Consider the following 20000-nt stretch of genomic DNA (forward strand, 5'->3'; position numbering starts at 1 on the left):
GTGTGTTTTTTTTTTTTTCCAGTATCAAAATTTATGAAAAAAACTTTGTGTGTTGGTGGTTGATCAGCCTGCTGCATCAACGCAAGCAGTGGCCATGTACGGTATACCGTACATATTCTGCATATGTTTCGCACTTTGAAATCGGCGAACGCGTCCACTGCCTATACACGTCTATAATTATTCCTGCAGTACAATATAAATGTCGTGTCCAGCCGATATAAATGACAAATATCTCGCGTCGGCGTCCGAAAATGATCCACGTCGTCTAACCGCATGTCCCGGAGCGTGGTGTTCGCCTTACGCCGCGGAGATTTCCCAACAGTCCCGACGTGCATGTCGGCACGTCTGCTGCATGTGAATGGTTTTATAGTTAATGTTATGGAATGTACAAGAGGCAAGTTAGTTCTTGTCATCGCTTACGTTGTAGACATGATTAAACATCCTCCCTCTCTCTCTCTCTCTCTCTCTCTCAACATCCTATCCTTTTTTTTAAAAAAAATTCTGTTTATTGTTAGTCTCGGTTTATGAGGCGCATCCGTCGTACAAGTCCCCGTTTCTGTTACTATCGAAATCTAATATAAACCCGTCGTTCGTGTTCCATCCGGAACTACTGTCTGAGCCGTGCGCACGAACGCACACCTTCTGACCAATCAGATCGGAGAACTCGACTAACGTTGTAATAAATCTACAGTGGTGACTGCAGCACGAGCACCGAGGAGCTCAAATGCGTCTTCATTTCCATTTATTTAACGATACGTAAAGAGAGATAGAGCGAGAGATACACACACACACACACACACACGCACGCACATGCACGCACGCGCCCAGCAAACAAAGCACACAAAGTATTCCTGTCATGCTCAGTCTCGCCTTTTCACGTTACCCTCATGTGCTTTTTTTTCTTTTTGGTTGTTGTTCTTGTGGTGTCGAACCTCTGTCCTGACATATGAAGAAGTTGGGGGAAAAGAAAAAGGAAGAAAGAGATTAAACAAAGACGGAAAGAGGGAACAAGCACGGTTTTGAACAATGGCCGATCATGTTGATGTGTCGTGTAGCGCAGAGATTGAGATTGAGATCGCAGATCGATGCTAGAGGTCTCGTGGACTGAACTGCAGCGGAGGTGCTGAAGGGGTTAACCTCGGTGAAGCTTCTACATACTCACACAGAGAGAGGGAGGGAGGGAGGGAGAGCGAGAGAGAAAAGCAGAAAGAGGAAAGCTTTACAGTATTAAGGGCTGTAGTGCTGAATGCTGCATGGCTGCAGAGACAGTCGTCCTCTCTGGATGGGAGTATCCATAGTAACCAGGCAGAGGGAGGACGTGGAGCGCCGGACGGACCGAGAGCGAGGGAGCGAGCAAATGGGATAGGAGGGAAGAAAGATCGAAAACGTTAGCGAGACGGGGAGGACAGGAGATTGACTGAGAGAGCGAGACATGTTGAAACGGAGACTTCTATAGATGGTAGACGGTCCCCGTGAATCGGAGTAGAAGGAGAAGGCGAAGGAGAGAGAGTAAGTAACGAGGCATTTCTACGTCGCTGCATCCTTTCAAGCGCGTGTACGTGAGTCATCTTCCCACTGAAATATTACTGCCATCTTTACTGAAAGAAAACGAGAGAACGAGAGAGAGAGCGAGAGAGAGAGAGCGTGTGTGTGTGTGTGTGTGAGAGAGAGAGAGATTCTCTGTGTACAAAGCTACTTTGTCATGTACTGTAGTGAACAGACTCCCGTGGTCTTACTGTCTCCGGTCACGCAAATTTGCAACTGCAATAAATCTAGGTGAGTTATCTTTCTCTCTCGCGCTCTCTCTCTCTCTCGCTCTCTCTCTCTCTCTCTCTCTCTCTCTCTCTCTCACACACACACACATGTATATTTTTGGTTGGTGCTCTATGTAACCTTTACTTCTCCGATCACTGCCTTTAATTCCTCCCCCCAGATTTAATCTGGTCTTCGCCAGACACTTTCAATCACTCACAAAGTGCATATGTGTGTGTGTGTGTGTGTGTGTGTGTGCGCGTGTGTGTGTGTGCGTGCGCGTCCTCGTGTCTCCTGCACCGAGATCACTTGGTCACGTGCAGGTGACACAGGCCGGCGGTGTCAGCGTTGAAGTCTGCGCGTGGTGTGTTTATGTACACAGGACACACAGCTCAGCGGTAATGATGCAGTACGTACACACTGCTGTAATCATCTCATCACTATGCCACCTGCATTCAGCCGAGTGAGGTTCTCTGCAGTGTTCTCGGGACTCAGACGCTCAGGAGATTAGATTAGAAAAGTTTTTACGCGGTATGTTTTTTACGCCTCCGCGACCGACCAGGCCGCTGTCGTTAGTGCCACGGACGAGTCTTACAATTCATATGGAATCATCATCATCATCATCATCATCATCAGATGAACGGATCAGAGTTAGGATCTGATCCCAACAAGGTCAAGGTCACAGCAAGGTCAAATGTCTGAAATAGTGTTTTCTTCAATAGCTTCATTCCTTTTTTTTTTTTTTTTAAAGTATGGCCAAAAGTATGCGCACCCCTGACCCACATGTGAGCCTTTCTCTAACTGTCCGACAAAACTGGAAGCACTCTGAATTGTACGGAGTGTCTTGGCATGCTGTAGCATTACGATTCCCCTTCAGCCTGACGACGCCCCGCGTGCACAAAACCGCGCGGCGTGTCTCATGCGTGTTTTTCTTCTTGCTGCCATTTTTCCGCGCTGGACGCCGGCGATCGTTTGACGTGATGTGGTAACGCTGCTCGGGCGCTGTCGTACGGTCTATGTGATGAGGAAACCATGGCGTAGAGTAGGCATTACAGATAACAGTGTATAACTGGTATAACTAATAACATTATAAGGACACGCAGCACAGCTTATAATGCACGATTCTATTACATACGTATACCGCCACTGCCGTTAATTATTCATTAAGTCAAAATAACTGAGAAAGTCTGTAGTGAGGAAAGTGTGGACTCGCACTCAAAGGGTACCAGGAGAGAATGGCTTCTTCGACAGCGTGAAGAAAGACAACACTGTACCGAAGACACTCGTGTTCGGTTGTACTGTCTTTTTTATTTATTTATTTATTTATTTATTTTCTATTTCCTACAAAACATGATAAGCGCGTCGATTCCGAGAGAACTGCGTTAACGTGACGTGGAAGCAAGTGTGTTGTGTGATTGATTTCTAATAATAGATTAGCATTTGTGGTTAACGATGCTGATGGTGAAGTGCCTGCGGGGCGATTTCTTTGGAATGGGATTAGAATGGATGGTTGGCTTCCCGCTGGACGCAGGTCTACACTCTACACCTTTCGTTTTACGTCTGTAATACGCAGTGAGGCGGTGGAATACCTCTACAATAATCCGCGCAGGTATACAGAACCGTACTACATCCTTTCCAAAGAGCAGACTAGTCTTATAATATGATTATAAGATCATATTATAATATCGTGAGTATAGTATATAGTATAGATCCGTTTTCAGACACAGCTTGTTAAGTTAGCAGACATGCCAGGTCTCTATACGCAGGGATGGTGTCTGATACGGAACGTCGAGGTAAATCACTTGTGCTTGTTTTAATCGCGGGGAAGAAAGATTGGATGGGGATCCACGACTGTACAATCGAAATGAGGTGTCCGTTATGGTAGGGTCTGTAGAACACACGCTTCTCTTTAATGATTAATATCGTTAGTCACAGTAATATAACCCATCGTACACTCACCTCGCCAGCTGTTGTTGAGATTATAGATTATAATACATATTGCACTCCAGTGCTTCTTCACACTGAACAAAACAGGCAGCGCTCTCATTACTCCACTGGTGTCAAGTGGTGTCAACCCCGCCGTTCCGTATCAGACACAATTCCTACAAACTGTACCTCTGGGTATATTAAAAACAAGCCAATGGATTAATACATTAATGAGAAACAGCGGTTGTTGGAAAAGAAAAAAAAAGTAAAGTAAATAAAACCTCCAGTATCATTTGGCGTGTTTTTGGCGTTAAGCCTTCCAGCATCGATTTATACATTTCTTTAAGCAACGCTTATGAATTTGTTATAAAGGCACCCTTCAAGTTTGTATTTATTATTGTTATTATTTACATAGCGTGTCTTTTCTGGACACTCAAAGCGCTGTACGTTGTGCGGTGGAAATCTCCTCAATCACCACTAGTGTGTAGCATCAACGCGGCAGCCATATTGCGCCAGAACTCCCACCACACGCCAGCTATTAGTGGAGAGGAGACAGTGATGTAGACAGTTCAGAGACGGGGTTATCCGGGGGCCGGCGGGGGAATTTCGCCCGGACTCCGGGGTTATACCCCTACTCGTTTACAAGAAGTGTCCTGGGGTTTTTAAAGACCGCAGAGAGTCTACAAAATCACGTTCTGCCACAGAATTTACTAACCGTTGAGTGGTTTTGCAATAGAGTGATGGAACGGAGCTTGGTTTCCTCAGGTTGTCTGACTTTTCCATTTCTTAGCACGTCATCAGTACGATTTCCGCCTCTAGAGAAGCTCAAATCTGTAAACCACAATTAACACCAGAGCGCAGGGAGGTGAGAATTCCTTCCAAGGAACATTCCTCCGTTGTGTCTGGAAAGGGGACGTACCGGCTTCCTGTACAGGGGAGTATCATTTGATTACAGACTAGTGAAGGATTGAACCTATGAATGCACGTGCTGCTTGCAAGGCATTTTTATTTTTTTACATTCATTAGATATCACAAATTCCTACTGCGCTGGCTCACGCAAGAATTCAATCTAGAAACCCGTTTCTTCATCTGTGAAGCTGCAGTCGGTGCAGTTGTGTTGTGCATGCGATATAGGGCCATCTTTGCGTTGTAAAAGCGCAACGTTGAACCTTAAAACGCAGACGCTTGTCCTGCGTGACTTATTTCGGTCTTCCGGCTGCACACAGCTCCCACTCCTGCATGTCCTGCCTCACAGCAGCGCTGATTTAACTCGTCTCTTCAATCTTTGCTCGGAACGTAGCCCTCATGTACAGTACACAGCTTTACTTTGCTTTGGAGGCCTGTGTAAATCTTACACATAGCAACAGATCTGTCTGTATAGTTGCTAGGTAACTGCCTGACTCCGCTTCCTCTCTGGTCAGGATGTGCTGGTTATAAATGCAGCTGATGAATTATTACTGATTTTAAACGGGTTTAGAGATGGAGCCGAGTCAGGACGGCGCACGCAGCCCGGTTCGATCACCAGCCGATGAACGATCGGCGGTAAAAACGCTCCGGCTCTGATTTATGAATTAAGGCAATGACGAGATCACGTTTAAGAGCTGTACGTATACACACTCGTTATTATGGGACCTTATTACACTCTTATTCATCTTTTACCATCGGGTCAATATTATCTCATGCAAATAGGATATTTCTGTGTGGCCTGCGCGGCAAATCATGACATCTTCGCAAGTAAAAATATCTCGCGTGTTGTCATATATAACCAAATAATACTGTACGCTTAGGAAAGTTACTTCTAGATAAGGCTTTGGTCATTTCAAGCTTGAGACAGTGTTGTTCGGGTGGATAACCCTGCTCATTTTAAGCATTTATGTCTAGAAAGAAGCTGAATTATCTGCCAAAAACGAATGTAAAGCTGAAGTTTAAAAAGAAAGTCTAGAAATCGGTTTAATATTCTTGTCTCGGACATCTTTTTCGATCTCCGGGCTATGAAAGGAGAAGAAAGAAAAAGCAGGTCAGGTCAGAAATGACGTGTCACGAGCATGCGGTATAAACCCCGGAGCTTGGGGCCAATCACGCTGCTCGTGAGTCTTTGAACCCTAACTGAAAGATGGAGTGAGTACTGGGGTACGCGCCGGGAGAACAGTCATCGGGATATGGAGGGACGGCAGGATATTGTGTTCCGTGAAAGAAAAGAATGTTGGACAGAGATAAAGAAGAAAAACAGAGAGGGACTGCATGTTTGCTAGGTCGTTAAAGGTCCAGTGCTCGAATGGTGCAGTGAGCACAAACAAAGCTGCTCTCATATTTGTCCCACCAGGCAGCGTGTCGGATCAGACAGGCCTCAGCTAGCCGAGAGCTTTGCGCCCATTGCTTAGTTCTGCCTGAACCCCGAATATTCCTCTAATATAGAGCAGGAGTGTCCAGTCTTATCCGGAACGTTCTGGTGGAATGAAAACCTGCACCCACACCGGCCCTTTCCGGATCAGAGTAGACACCCCTGATCTAACCCTTTCTCGACTATAAATATCCCATACTTAAAGGCCCTGTAGAATGTGTATGGGACACCAACCAGTCTTAAACACACACACAATCCCACTAAACACCACAAATCAGAATATATATATATATTTAAATGAAAGTATTGAAGATAATCTTCTGCTCAAGTATATGTCAAATATTCTCCCAGTGTCTCTACAACGTGAGCATGTAGGACGCTCGTACTCGGCATCCCGCTGTACGCCTCGCACTGATAACGCATGCTGCATCTGCCATGCGTTTGTTTTGCTTTCGTGATCTGCTTCGTCGGTTGGCGTATCTAAACAGTTGAAGATCGCGGTCGGTCTCACCGGTGTTCACTGGAGCGCGTTCTCTAATCAGATCTGCTCCTCTTCGCTCTCTCACTATCTATTGAGATGCAATTATCGTCTCAAATCCGAAACCCCTGCAATTACTCCGCAGAAGAGAAAAGCCTGCGCACCTTTTCTCCAATCTGCTCTAGACGATCACTTGACGTTAAGACCTGTAAGAAAATCGCGGGTTTGAAAAAAAATGAGTAGAAGAAGGTCGAGCAACAGGATGTTTAACCATCTCATAGGAGTGTAGTATATTGCGAATATATGGCTTCATTAAATGAGATTAGATTAAACTTTGTCAGTGAGTACAACGGCGATGAAGTGTAGATTATAAAATAGCACCTGATCCAGCACATTTAATGAGATGCTAAAATGCGTTCCTGAAATAATGTGTGCACGTTGTACGCGATACACGTCGGCACGCTTGTTTTGCGTTTCCGCTGGCTCGCTCAACTTTCTGATTAGCACGTAGTAGTCTGTAGTTACATCCGGAGGTCTGCGTAACGACGTGCACCAGTTTATGAAGTGTCGCTGACCGCCGGAGGATTCAGTACTGCTGCATTGTTCATGCCATCACACTGCTGGAGCACTGACTTCTAGTATTCGATTGCTTTCTGTGTCTTACAGTTTATATTGAGCGGTCAGTATTTATCGAGTCTAAATTACTCAGTTCAGTGGGATCAAGTGCGCTGGCTTGGAGCTGTCTGATCATCCTACAACAGTTCCTCAATAATCAAATGAGTAATAACTGCAGTTTTCTCAAAAGAAACCAAACAAAACGAAAAAAAACCGCTTTGTGGTAAGTAAGGCCCAGCAGTGTTGGTTATTTCCATTTCTAACGCATGATGAGATGCTCCTGATTAAAGCGAGAGAAAGCTGAGGTATTAGTTCCGGCGAAGGAGATCGTAACGCTACGGCACACAAAGACACGTCCTAGAGGGTCGTGTACTTCCTTTAGTTTGTAGGGAAAGCACCACATTTAGGTGTGATGGTCACGTGTCCACAAACTTTCGGCCTGCCATATAGTGTACGCTGTTCGGAAAAAAGGTTCCTGGGTGGTACTTTGTACGTTTAACGGTTCTCACAGTCGAAACGTGTTCTGTCGGAGTGTGACAGGTCAGAAAAGGGAAAACGTTTGGTTTTATGTTCTTGCGGTCTACGTAGAAGCTTTTCAGGGTTTCCTCACAGTCCTCACAGACAAGGGTGGATGAACGTGGCCAGTTAATTCCAGCGTAGTTAAAGTGTGAGCCATGCTGACAGTCTTCCTGTAAACACTCGCTCTCGTTAGAATGCTCACGTAAAGCCCGTGTCTCTGAAACGAGGCGCGCGGTCGGTCCCGCGTGAAAAGAACGGCCGATTCGGTCGCGCTGTTCGTTGTTATGAATATATCTGACTCCGAATCAGAGAGCCGGATGTTGATCGAACCACGTGTCGGTCTGGTTCACGTACGGTTCGATAAATATTGATTTTCACAGCCGGCGGCTAATGTATGTGAGTCAGACATTTATATACTGTATATATTTTGTCATTTGCACACACTTTGATGTTTCTGTAGCCTACACGTCAAATCCTGTGCGTTTATAAAGCTGTAATCAGTCTGAAGTTCAGTTCCAGAGGAGACGTAGTTAATGAGGGATTTGACTGGCTGATTTGGACAAGGTAATAGATGTGTATTTTGTTGGACACGTCTACGCATGGCTTGGATTGATTATATCGTAGCTCGTGTGTGTGTGTGTGTGTGTGTGTGTGTGTGTGTGTGTGTGTGTGTGAGTGAGCGCTACATGACAGGTGTGACGTTTAATAACAAGTTATTACGTTACCTTCAGTTGGAGCAGGACTGCTGTTACCTAGGGGGGGCGCTGTGTTCAGCAGATTACAGACATGCTCAGTTCAGGCTGGATTCAAATCTAGGATCTCCGCAGGTGAAGGTTCAGTAGTTCAGCCTGAATAGGGTGTGATGTGGTCCAAGATAATTTCAGTAGGAAAATAAATCTCAGTACATCAGTGTAGAACAAGTATAAAGGGTTTTTTTTTCTTCTCTCTGTGTTTGGCTCGTTCCTCTCCTGACCTGTAACTTGACCTGTTGTTTTTTTTCCTCCTCAGGTTCTTAAGATCGGCTTGATAGGTCACAGAAAAAGAATCCTCGCGTCACTTGGAGACAGACTACACGACGACACGCCACAGAAACCCCCACGAGCGATTTCCCTCAGGGTCAGTATGGCGTATGGAGTAGACACAATACATCTAATAAAGAAAAGATGAAAAAACTATTTTGTGACATGAAATGTAAGAATCATGTATGCATGTATGCTCTCGCTCTCTCTCTCTCTCTCTCTCTCTCTCTCTCTCTCTCTCTCTTCACAATACACCAGCACAGTTTATTCTTAAACCTGCCAAAAGAAGGGTCAGAGCCTGCACAGATCAAAACATAAACTCTAACCACTACACCTCCAGGGGAGAGAAGACACAGGTGTATGTAGAGTCAGTGTCAGTGTCAGGGTTCCAGAAGGTGTGGCTTCTCTTCTGCCTTTTGGCTGGTTTATGACTAAGAATTGCTGCCTCCTCATGAAGTGATGTATGATGACAAAAGTGCAACACACACGTGGGGTTTCTGTCTCTCGGTGGTGTTGGGGTTAGAGTTCATGCTTGTGTTGTGGTTGTTTGTATGGAGGTGTGATGGAGGGAGTGGTGTGTGGGACTCTGTGGATCAGTGGGCTGAGTCGGCACCGCTGTGGAGCAGAAGATGCTTGGATTAAAACCCAACCAGAGTGCTCGGCTGGCGTTTGAGGGATTGAGGGCTTAGAGGTGTGGTGTGGAGGAGGAGCAGACTGTGTGTGGGCGTGTTCCTCTGGAAGTTGCAGGTGGTGTGTGAGTGTAGGTTGGGGGACAGGTGGAGGAAGAGGATTGAGGGTTGTGTGAGGGGGCAGATGAGTGGGTGTGGCAGGTCTAGTCTCGGTGTCGGTATGTAGTTAGTTGTGGTGTAGGCGTGTCTAGTCTCGGTGTCGGTATGTAGTTAGTTGTGGCGTAGACGTGTCTAGTCTCGGGGTCGGTATGTAGTTAGTTGTGGTGTAGGCGCGTCTAGTCTCGGTGTCGGTATGTAGTTAGTTGTGGCGTAGGCGTGTCTAGTCTCGGTGTTGGTATGTAGTTAGTTGTGGTGTAGGCGTGTCTAGTCTCGGTGTCGGTATGTAGTTAGTTGTGGTGTAGGCGTGTCTAGTCTCGGGGTCGGTATGTAGTTAGTTGTGGTGTAGGCGTGTCTAGTCTCGGGGTCGGTATGTAGTTAGTTGTGGTGTAGGCGTGTCTAGTCTCGGTGTCGGTATGTAGTTAGTTGTGGTGTAGGCGTGTCTAGTCTCGGGGTCGGTATGTAGTTAGTTGTGGTGTAGGCGCGTCTAGTCTCGGCGTCGGTATGTAGTTAGTTGTGGCGTAGGCGCGTCTAGTCTCGGTGTCGGTATGCAGTTAGTTGTGGCGTAGGCGTGTCTAGTCTCGGTGTCGGTATGTAGTTAGTTGTGGCGTAGGCGTGTCTAGTCTCGGTGTCGGTATGTAGTTAGTTGTGGTGTAGGCGCGTCTAGTCTCGGTGTCGGTATGCAGTTAGTTGTGGTGTAGGCGCGTCTAGTCTCGGTGTCGGTATGCAGTTAGTTGTGGTGTAGGCGCATCTAGTCTCGGTGTCGGTATGCAGTTAGTTGTGGTGTAGGCGTGTCTAGTCTCGGTGTCGGTATGTAGTTAGTTGTGGCGTAGGCGCGTCTAGTCTTGGCGTTGGTATGTAGTTAGTTGTGGTGTAGGCGTGTCTAGTCTCGGGGTCGGTATGTAGTTAGTTGTGGTGTAGGCGCGTCTAGTCTCGGTGTCGGTATGTAGTTAGTTGTGGTGTAGGCGTGTCTAGTCTCGGGGTCGGTATGTAGTTAGTTGTGGTGTAGGCGCGTCTAGTCTCGGTGTCGGTATGTAGTTAGTTGTGGTGTAGGCGCGTCTAGTCTCGGTGTCGGTATGTAGTTAGTTGTGGTGTAGGCGCGTCTAGTCTCGGTGTCGGTATGTAGTTAGTTGTGGTGTAGGCGCGTCTAGTCTCGGTGTCGGTATGTAGTTAGTTGTGGTGTAGGCGTGTCTAGTCTCGGTGTCGGTATGTAGTTAGTTGTGGCGTAGACGTGTCTAGTCTCGGGGTCGGTATGTAGTTAGTTGTGGTGTAGGCGCGTCTAGTCTCGGTGTCGGTATGTAGTTAGTTGTGGCGTAGGCGTGTCTAGTCTCGGGGTCGGTATGTAGTTAGTTGTGGTGTAGGCGTGTCTAGTCTCGGGGTCGGTATGTAGTTAGTTGTGGTGTAGGCGCGTCTAGTCTCGGCGTCGGTATGTAGTTAGTTGTGGTGTAGGCGTGTCTAGTCTCGGGGTCGGTATGTAGTTAGTTGTGGTGTAGGCGCGTCTAGTCTCGGGGTCGGTATGTAGTTAGTTGTGGTGTAGGCGCGTCTAGTCTCGGCGTCGGTATGTAGTTAGTTGTGGTGTAGGCGCGTCTAGTCTCGGCGTCGGTATGTAGGTGGTCAGGTTAGTTGTGGGTGTAGCAGGTCAGGTAAGGGTAGACTTGAAGGAGGAGTAGAGGTGGGAGAGTACACACCCTTGGGTGCAGACCAGGAATGTGTGGATGCGGGGTGTGAGGCAGAAACTAACCCGCATCTAACGCTCCTCGTATCAGCGTCAGGTCCAGGTTTCTTCTTGTCAGCATTATGCACCTGTACCCGTTCCTTCTGTGGTGTGGTGGTTAGAGGGTCCCGCTACTGCGGCTCCTGATGAATCAGGTTCTAATCTGATTTAAGAATAAACTGTGCTGTTTTATTGTGAAGTGTTTCATTAAGTCCAGAAAACACACACACACACACACACACACACTCGTTGTGTGTGTAGCTCTGTGGTGTCGTGGTTAAAGTTAGTGTTAGTGCTGGGGTTTCAGGAGGTGTGGGTTCTCTTCTGCCTTTTGGCTGGTTTAAGACTAAAAAGTGCAGCGTCCTCATGAAGCGATTTATGACGATAAAAGTCCAACACACTTCCTGCGTCTGTCCCTCTGGGGTGTAGGAGTTAGAGCTGGTGCTGTGGTTAGTGCAGGTTCAAAACAAACTGTGCTGTTGTACTGCCGAGTTTTTCATGTAGTCCAAAAAACACACTCACACAGGTGCTGTTTCTAACCGTCTGTGGAGTAGTGTTAGAGCTAGAGGGTCTCTTTCCATCTCTCTCTCTCTCTCTCTCTCTCTCTCTCTCTCTCTCGTTTTATCCCTTTCTGTCTCTTTCTCTCTCTCTCTCTCGTTCTATCCCTCCCTTCCTTTCTTTCTCTCTCTGTCTCTCTCTCGTTTCATCTCTTTCTCTCTCTCTCTCTCTCTCTCGTTTCATCCCTTTCTCTCTCTCTCTCCTCTCTCTCTCTCTCCTCCCTCTCTTTCTCTCTCTCTCTCTCTCTCTCTCTCTCTCTCGTTTCATCCCTTTCTCTCTCTCTCTCTCTCTCTCTCTCGTTTCATCCCTCCCTCTCTCTCTCTCGTTTCATCCCTCCCTCTCTCTCTCTCTCGTTTCATCCCTCCCTCTCTCTCTCTCTCTCGTTTCATCCCTTTCTCTCTCTCTCTCTCTCTCGTTTCATCCCTCCCTCTCTCTCTCTCTCTCGTTTTATCCCTTTCTCTCTCTTTCTCTCTCTCTCTCTCTCTCGTTTCATCCCTTTCTCTCTTTCTCTCTCTCTCTCGTTTCATCCCTTTCTCTCTCTCTCTCTCTCGTTTCATCCCTTTCTCTCTCTCTCTCTCGTTTCATCCCTCCCTCTCTTTCTCTCTCTCTCGTTTCATCCCTCCCTCTCTCTCTCTCTCGTTTCATCCCTCCCTCTCTCTCTCTCTCGTTTCATCCCTCCCTCTCTCTCTCTCTCATTTCATCCCTCCCTCTCTCTCTCTCTCATTTCATCCTTCCCTCTCTCTCTCTCTCTCTCTCGTTTCATCCCTTTCTGTCTCTTTCTCTCTCTCTCTTGTTCTATCCCTCCCTTCCTTTCTTTCTCTCTCTGTCTCTCTCTCGTTTCATCTCTTTCTCTCTCTTTCTCTCTCTCGTTTAATCACTCTCTCTCTGTCTCTTTCTCGTTTCATCTCTCTCTCTCGTTTCATCCCTTTCTCCCTCTTTCTCTCTATCTCTCTCTCATTTCACCTCTCTCTCTGTCTCTCTCTCGTTTCATCCCTGTCTCTCTCTCTCTCTCTCGTTTCATCCCTTTCTCTCTCTTTCTCTCCCTCTCTTTCCTTTAATCTCTCTTTGTCTCTCTCTCGTTTCATCTCTCTCTCTCATTTCATCCCTTTCTCTCTCTTTCTCTCTCTCGTTTCATCCCTTTCTCCCTCTTTCTCTCTCTCTCTCGTTTCATCTCTCTCTCGTTCCATCCCTCCCTTCCTTCCTTTCTCTCTCTTTCTCTCTCTCTCTCTCTCTCTATCTGGTACTAGGACTCTTAACTGAGTCTTCAGGGACACTTCTCTTTAATTTTCTCATCCATGGGGGGAAAAAAAGAAGCGCTAGGCCATTCCTCAATCTGACATTAATTACATATGCGACGGAGCGAGCGCGCTCTGGGAATGTGTCTTTACAAATCCTTTAGACGCTGGACGTCTTCCACACTACAAATGGAGCACAGAAAAAAAACGAACCCCTTCGCTCTCACGTCTACATTTTGGAAGGTCTGGTTGTACGTTCAGTGCCAGCCATGCACTCCTTCACTGTGTTGGCGTTCACGATGTTTCCATCCTATCGTGTGGCTCTTTTCCGGCTTCCTAAAGGGAGCGCACGGCTCCGCGGATTTTCCCCTGCGAAGTATCCGGTGTATATTCGTTATAAATATTCACTCACTCATTTCATTTGTTGATGAGGGTGACGTAGCACCGAGGCCACGCCTTGCCGGGTGTCGTTTTGGTGCTGATGGTGTATCAGTTAATAAGCTTAGCGGGATAAATTACTTGCACGTGCAGACTTAAACATCTTCAGTCAAAGAAGGGTGTGAATCGCACGTACGGTGATACGCCCATGTCGCTTCAGTAGGCGTCTTCAGAGTAATCATTTTAGACCGATAATGTCACTGGTGTTTGATCTGGTTATCGATACTCAGGCTAACGCCGGTACCTCCGGCGCGTACGTTTCTGTGCAGGAGCCCAGCGGGAATCACACTCCTCCTCAGCTCTCTCCGTCTCTAAGTCAGGCTTATCCCAACGCCGGCTCGCTCGACGTGCAGCACCTCATCATGCAGGCAGACGCCAGACGCCGACGCAACGACAACTACTTCGAGGATGTTCCACGCTCCAAACTGGAGAGGCAGATGGCACAAGTCAGTATGGTGAGTGTGTAAATGCAGCGCGTAACGGGGATTTAATGCAGCAACGGCGAGCGGTGTTCATATCCTCTAACAGTGTGTGAACGTGCAAGTCTGTATGTGAAGTAGATCTGACGTTTAACCGCAAAACACTTTCTCCAGTAAATCAAGTGCGCGTGCCTTTCATCGTTTATTATTCTTAGAGGAAGCGTATCGCGTCGCTGTTTCGGAACGTCCTCGCGTGTAGTACGCCTGTGATGATCACGGTGCTGCTAGAGAGCTTATCAGTGGATGCACTCGCTCCTGTCTGTGTGTGTGTGCGTGCGTGTGTGTGTGCTCCAGTGCGATTACTCAGTGTGAATGCTCTAAAGCATGTCTCCGGAGTGCAGTACCGTGTGTACACACACCAAGGATCGCAGCAGGAACAGGACATAGCTATGTATTTCAGGACTATACCAAAAGAAAAAGAGGAAAAGTATTACCAGGACATATCTTCTGTACTTCACGCTGCTGATCTTAACACCTGTCACATGATTCTCTGTTTCAGCAAGGGGAATGGTGTGAGCCAATCACATTGCGACCTCCCAACGAGGCGACATCATCCACACCTGTACAGTACTGGCAACACCATCCTGAGAAGCTCATATTCCAGTCCTGTGACTACGAGGCATATGTAAGCATGTTCACGTGTGTGTGTAGCTGTCAGTGTGATTCCGTTCCATGTACCACAGTGTGTGCTTTGTCTCCTTAAGGAGAACATGCAGCGGCAGAATGGCGTCAACAGTCACTCGCTAACGTTTAACCGTTGGTGATTCGTTTATCTGTAAATGAGACGCATCAATTAAAAGTGGTTGGGTTTTTTTTTTTTTTTCGTGCATCAGAGTCTCGTAGGACCACTTTTGACTCATGCCTCGGACTCTGAACATGACAGATCTCTTTTGGGATTTGAAGTAGAGAATAAATTAGTACTGAATTGAGAATTGAAGTAGAGAATTGGATTTTGGACCTGATCTGAACAAGGTAGAGGTCAAACCAAGGTCCATCCATCATCCATCCATCTTCTATAGCGCTTATCCTGCAGCCTATCCTGTCCATCGCAGAGCACATTCACACACGCATTCATACACACACACACACATTCATACACACTCACGCACCCATTCATACACACTCACACACACATTCATACACACACACACACGCATTCATACACACACACACACACATTCATACACACTCACACACACATTCATACACACTCACACACACATTCATACACACTCACACATACACACTCACACACTCACACACACATTCATACACACTCACACACACATTCATACACACTCACACATACACACTCACACACTCACACATACACACACACACACATTCATACACACTCACACACACATTCATACACACTCACACACACATTCATACACACTCACACACACATTCATACACACTCACACACACATTCATACACACTCACACATACACACTCACACATACACACTCACACACTCACTCATACACACACACACACACATTCATACACATTCATACACACTCACACACACATTCATACACACTCACACACACATTCATACACACTCACACATACACACTCACACACTCACACACACATTCATACACACTCACACACACACATTCATACACACTCACACACACACTCACACACCCATTCATACACACTCACACACACATTCATACACACACACACACACATTCATACACACTCACACACACATTCATACACACTCACACACACATTCATACACACTCACACACACATTCATACACACTCACACACCCATTCATACACACTCACACACACAATCATACACACTCACACACTCACACATACACACTCACACACTCATTCATACACACTCACACACACATTCATACACACTCACACATACACACTCACACACTCATTCATTCACACACTCACACACTCATTCATACACACTCACACACACATTCATACACACTCACACACACATTCATACACACTCACACACTCACGTACACACTCACACACCCATTCATACACACTCACACACACATTCATACACACTCACACACTCACGTACACACTCACACACTCATTCATACACACTCACACACCCATTCATACACACTCACACACCCATTCATACACACTCACACACACATTCATACACACTCACACACCCATTCATACACACTCACACACCCATTCATACACACTCACACACACATTCATACACACTCACACACACATTCATACACACTCACACACCCATTCATACACACTCACACACACATTCATACACACTCACACACAAATTCATACACACTCACACATACACACTCACACACTCACACATACACACTCACTCACACATACACACTCACACACACATTCATTCACACACTCACACACTCATTCATACACACTCACACACACATTCATACACACTCACACACTCACGTACACACTCACACACCCATTCATACACACTCACACACCCATTCATACACACTCACACACACATTCATACACACTCACACACCCATTCATACACACTCACACCCATTCATACACACTCACACTCATTCATACACACTCACACCCATTCATACACACTCACACTCATTCATACACACTCACACTCATTCATACACACTCACACTCATTCATACACACTCACACACTCATTCATACACACTCACACACACATTCATACACACTCACACACACATTCATACACACTCACACACACATTCATACACACTCACACACACATTCATACACACTCACACACACAATCATACACACTCACACACTCACACATACACACTCACACACTCATTCATACACACTCACACACACATTCATACACACTCACACATACACACTCACACACCCATTCATACACACTCACACCCATTCATACACACTCACACTCATTCATACACACTCACACCCATTCATACACACTCACACTCATTCATACACACTCACACTCATTCATACACACTCACACTCATTCATACACACTCACACACTCATTCATACACACTCACACACACATTCATACACACTCACACACACATTCATACACACTCACACACACATTCATACACACTCACACACACATTCATACACACTCACACTCATTCATACACACTCACACTCACATTCATACACACTCACACACACATTCATACACACTCACACACACATTCATACACACTCACACACACATTCATACACACTCATTCATACACACTCACACACCCATTCATGCACACTCACACACCCATTCATACACACTCATTCATACACACTCACACACTCATTCATACACACTCACACACCCATTCATACACACTCATTCATACACACTCATTCATACACACTCACACACTCATTCATACACACTCACACATACACATTCATACACACTCACACACTCATTCATACACACTCACACACTCACACACACATACACACTCACACACTCATTCATACACTACGGACACGTTGGACATGCCAGTCAGCCTACCATGCATGTGTTTGGACTGGGGGAGGAAACCGGGCAGGAACCGGGCAGGACTCGAACCCCCGACCCCGGAGGTGTGAGGCCAACGTTCTTTCCTGTTCGAAGTATATTTGAAGGGCATTTGAGGCATACAAATTACTCACATGGAGGATGCCATTGGTGTTAAATTTGACTTAATTTTTTAATAACCATGTAGCCACCTCTTTAAACAGAAACAAGTAAATAAACCAGTCCATACGGGATGTTTTTTTTTGTGATTGTTGCTAAAAACAAACAATTTTACTGCCGTTTATTTTTATTTTCGAAATTTGCAGAAAACCACTACACGAAATGGTTTACACGGTCTTTCACAGTGATGTTTGTCGGTAAACGCGACCTTTTAACGGTACTTAACGGACGCACGTGAATCGAAGAGGGCTTCGGATGAAAGCGTGTCGTGACGACGTCACGCGACGCCCGAATCCGCGTAAAACCTGCGGTGCTTTCGAAAGACTGCGAGCTCCACCGCGGCGTTTGCTTGAGTTTGCGTTCATTTCTGCGATGGCAAAACGGCTAAATCCTACACGCCCGTGAAGACTCGAGAGAGAACGGAGTTCCGTACAGTAAGTGCACGTTTAGGAAACTCGCCGAACGACGGCCGGTTGTTTTGTTAACTGGCGGATTCCTTCACGCTCTCGAGAGTTTAACTCTTAATAAATTACGCCCCAAGTTTGAGCTAGTTTGCAGTCTCTTCTAAAGAAAACACGCCTGTGGTTTAATCTCCAGGCTGACCACGCACTCACCTGTTTACAGCTCAGGCCGTGTAACCGGCGGATTCACGTCTTTTACTGTAATAATCAACGTGCTGTGTAAAATTCACTCAGAGATACGCGTTGTCATTTAGATGCCATCTCGTCCGCTGTCTACAGACAGACATCACGGATGATTTATACGCTTCATTCATTCACTCATTCGAGCTATGGACATTGTCCAGAAGGTGCTTTAAGCTTGACAAATTGTGGACACAGTAGCGTTGGACTTTACACTGCTACTCACATGCGGTGATCGTGTGCGAGTAAACCGGGCCGAGGTTAAAATCACGTGTAACTGAGACACTCCTCCACGTGTGCAAACGAATAGCGCGTACCTCCAACTAAACGAATCGCAGGCTTTCCTCCGTGGAGTTTAACAAGCTGCCACGTGTGCGCCGAAGCCTCCTCGCAACACCTGCGGGTGTTTGTTTTCTCTGCAATTATGTCATTTTATTCACTGACAACCATCTAACGTCTCTAATCATGCTCGAGGTCTAAATAACGATCGCGCTGAGTTTGATATTAACTCCTCGCCACGCGTGCATAATTCAGCTATTCATATGGCTCTGTGTGTGTGTGTGTGTGTGTACATACAGTACATCGTGCACTTAATATGCATTTAAGGATGTACAAAAATTGTGGACTATTTCTCCGACGTAAGAGAGTGAGAAAAGAAGAGAGAGAGAGAGTGAGAAAGGAAGAGAGAGAGAGAGAGAGAAAGGAAGAGAGAGAGAGCGTGAGAAAGGAAGAGAGAGAGAGAGAGAGAAAGGAAGAAAGAGAGGAAGAGAGAGAGAAAGGAAGAGAGAGAGAGAGAGAGAAAGGAAGAGGGAGAGAGAGAGAAAGGAAGAGAGAGAGAGTGAGAAAGGAAGAGAGAGAGAGTGAGAAAGGAAGAGAGAGTGAGAGAAAGGAAGAGAGTGAGAAAGGAAGAGAGAGAGAGAGAAAGGAAGAGAGAGAGAAAGGAAGAGCGAGAGTAAGAAAGGGAGAGAGAGAGAGCGAAAGGGAGAGAGAGAGAGAAAGGAAGAGAGAGAGAAAGAGAGAAAGGAAGAGCGAGAGTAAGAAAGGGAGAGAGAGAGAGCGAAAGGAAGAGAGAGAGAAAGGAAGAGAGAGAGAAAGAGAGAAAGGAAGAGAGAGAGAAAGAGAGAAAGGAAGAGAGAGAGAAAGAGAGAAAGGAAGAGAGAGAGAAAGGAAGAGAGAGAGAAAGAGAGAAAGGAAGAGCGAGAGTAAGAAAGGGAGAGAGAGAGAGCGAAAGGAAGAGAGAGAGAGAGAGAGAAAGGAAGAGAGAGAGAGAAAGGAAGAGAGAGAGAGAAAGGAAGAGAGAGAGAAAGGAAGAGAGAGAGAGAGAAAGGAGAGAGAGAGAGAGAGAGAGAGAGAGAGAGAAAGGAAGAGAGAGAGAGAGAGAGTGTTTCTGTGGTGAATAACAGTATTTCTCTGTTCAATTAAAGTGGCGGGCTGTTTTTCAGCTTCTCTCCATCCTGAAGTAATTTTAGCTAGAGGTTACATAAAGCTGCGCTGTTACCTAGCAACAGCCCTGCAAATCTGGTTGGTCTGTTTGCCCACACCAGCAGCGATGCTGGAATTGTAGCTCATGCCCATGTTATACTCATGTAAATTTGATCGGCCGGTGGGACAGGCCAGTAGAGTTTCTGACACTGTAATGTCGCAGAATCGCAGACGCCCAGATAAAAGACGGGAAGGAGGCAGACGAAGAGGTCACAGAAGAGCTCAGACAGAAAGATGAACACGCCTAAACATTATCTCCTTTCGTTTATCCTAAACAACCTGATGTGGCATTAACCAGTACCGAAAGGACAGTAAAATTT

The 20000-nt window shown here is 46.3% G+C and overlaps 1 protein-coding gene across 7 annotated transcripts in view; it reads left to right on the forward strand.

The window, feature by feature from the left end:
* Positions 1–20000, forward strand: part of anks1b (ankyrin repeat and sterile alpha motif domain containing 1B) — a 187064-nt gene that overhangs the window by 150524 nt on the left and 16540 nt on the right. For 6 of the 7 annotated variants that reach the window (XM_053641558.1, XM_053641559.1, XM_053641560.1 and 3 more), the window contains 3 exons: positions 8640–8747; positions 13650–13835; positions 14359–14484. In XM_053641558.1, coding sequence (XP_053497533.1) covers positions 8640–8747; positions 13650–13835; positions 14359–14484 — 420 coding nt within the window. The remainder of the gene's footprint in view (positions 1–8639; positions 8748–13649; positions 13836–14358; positions 14485–20000) is intronic. The other variant, XM_053641565.1, reaches the window with a different exon arrangement.

Source organism: Ictalurus furcatus, chromosome 14 (genome assembly GCF_023375685.1).
Source record: "Ictalurus furcatus strain D&B chromosome 14, Billie_1.0, whole genome shotgun sequence".
NCBI classification, from domain to species: Eukaryota; Metazoa; Chordata; class Actinopteri; order Siluriformes; family Ictaluridae; genus Ictalurus; species Ictalurus furcatus.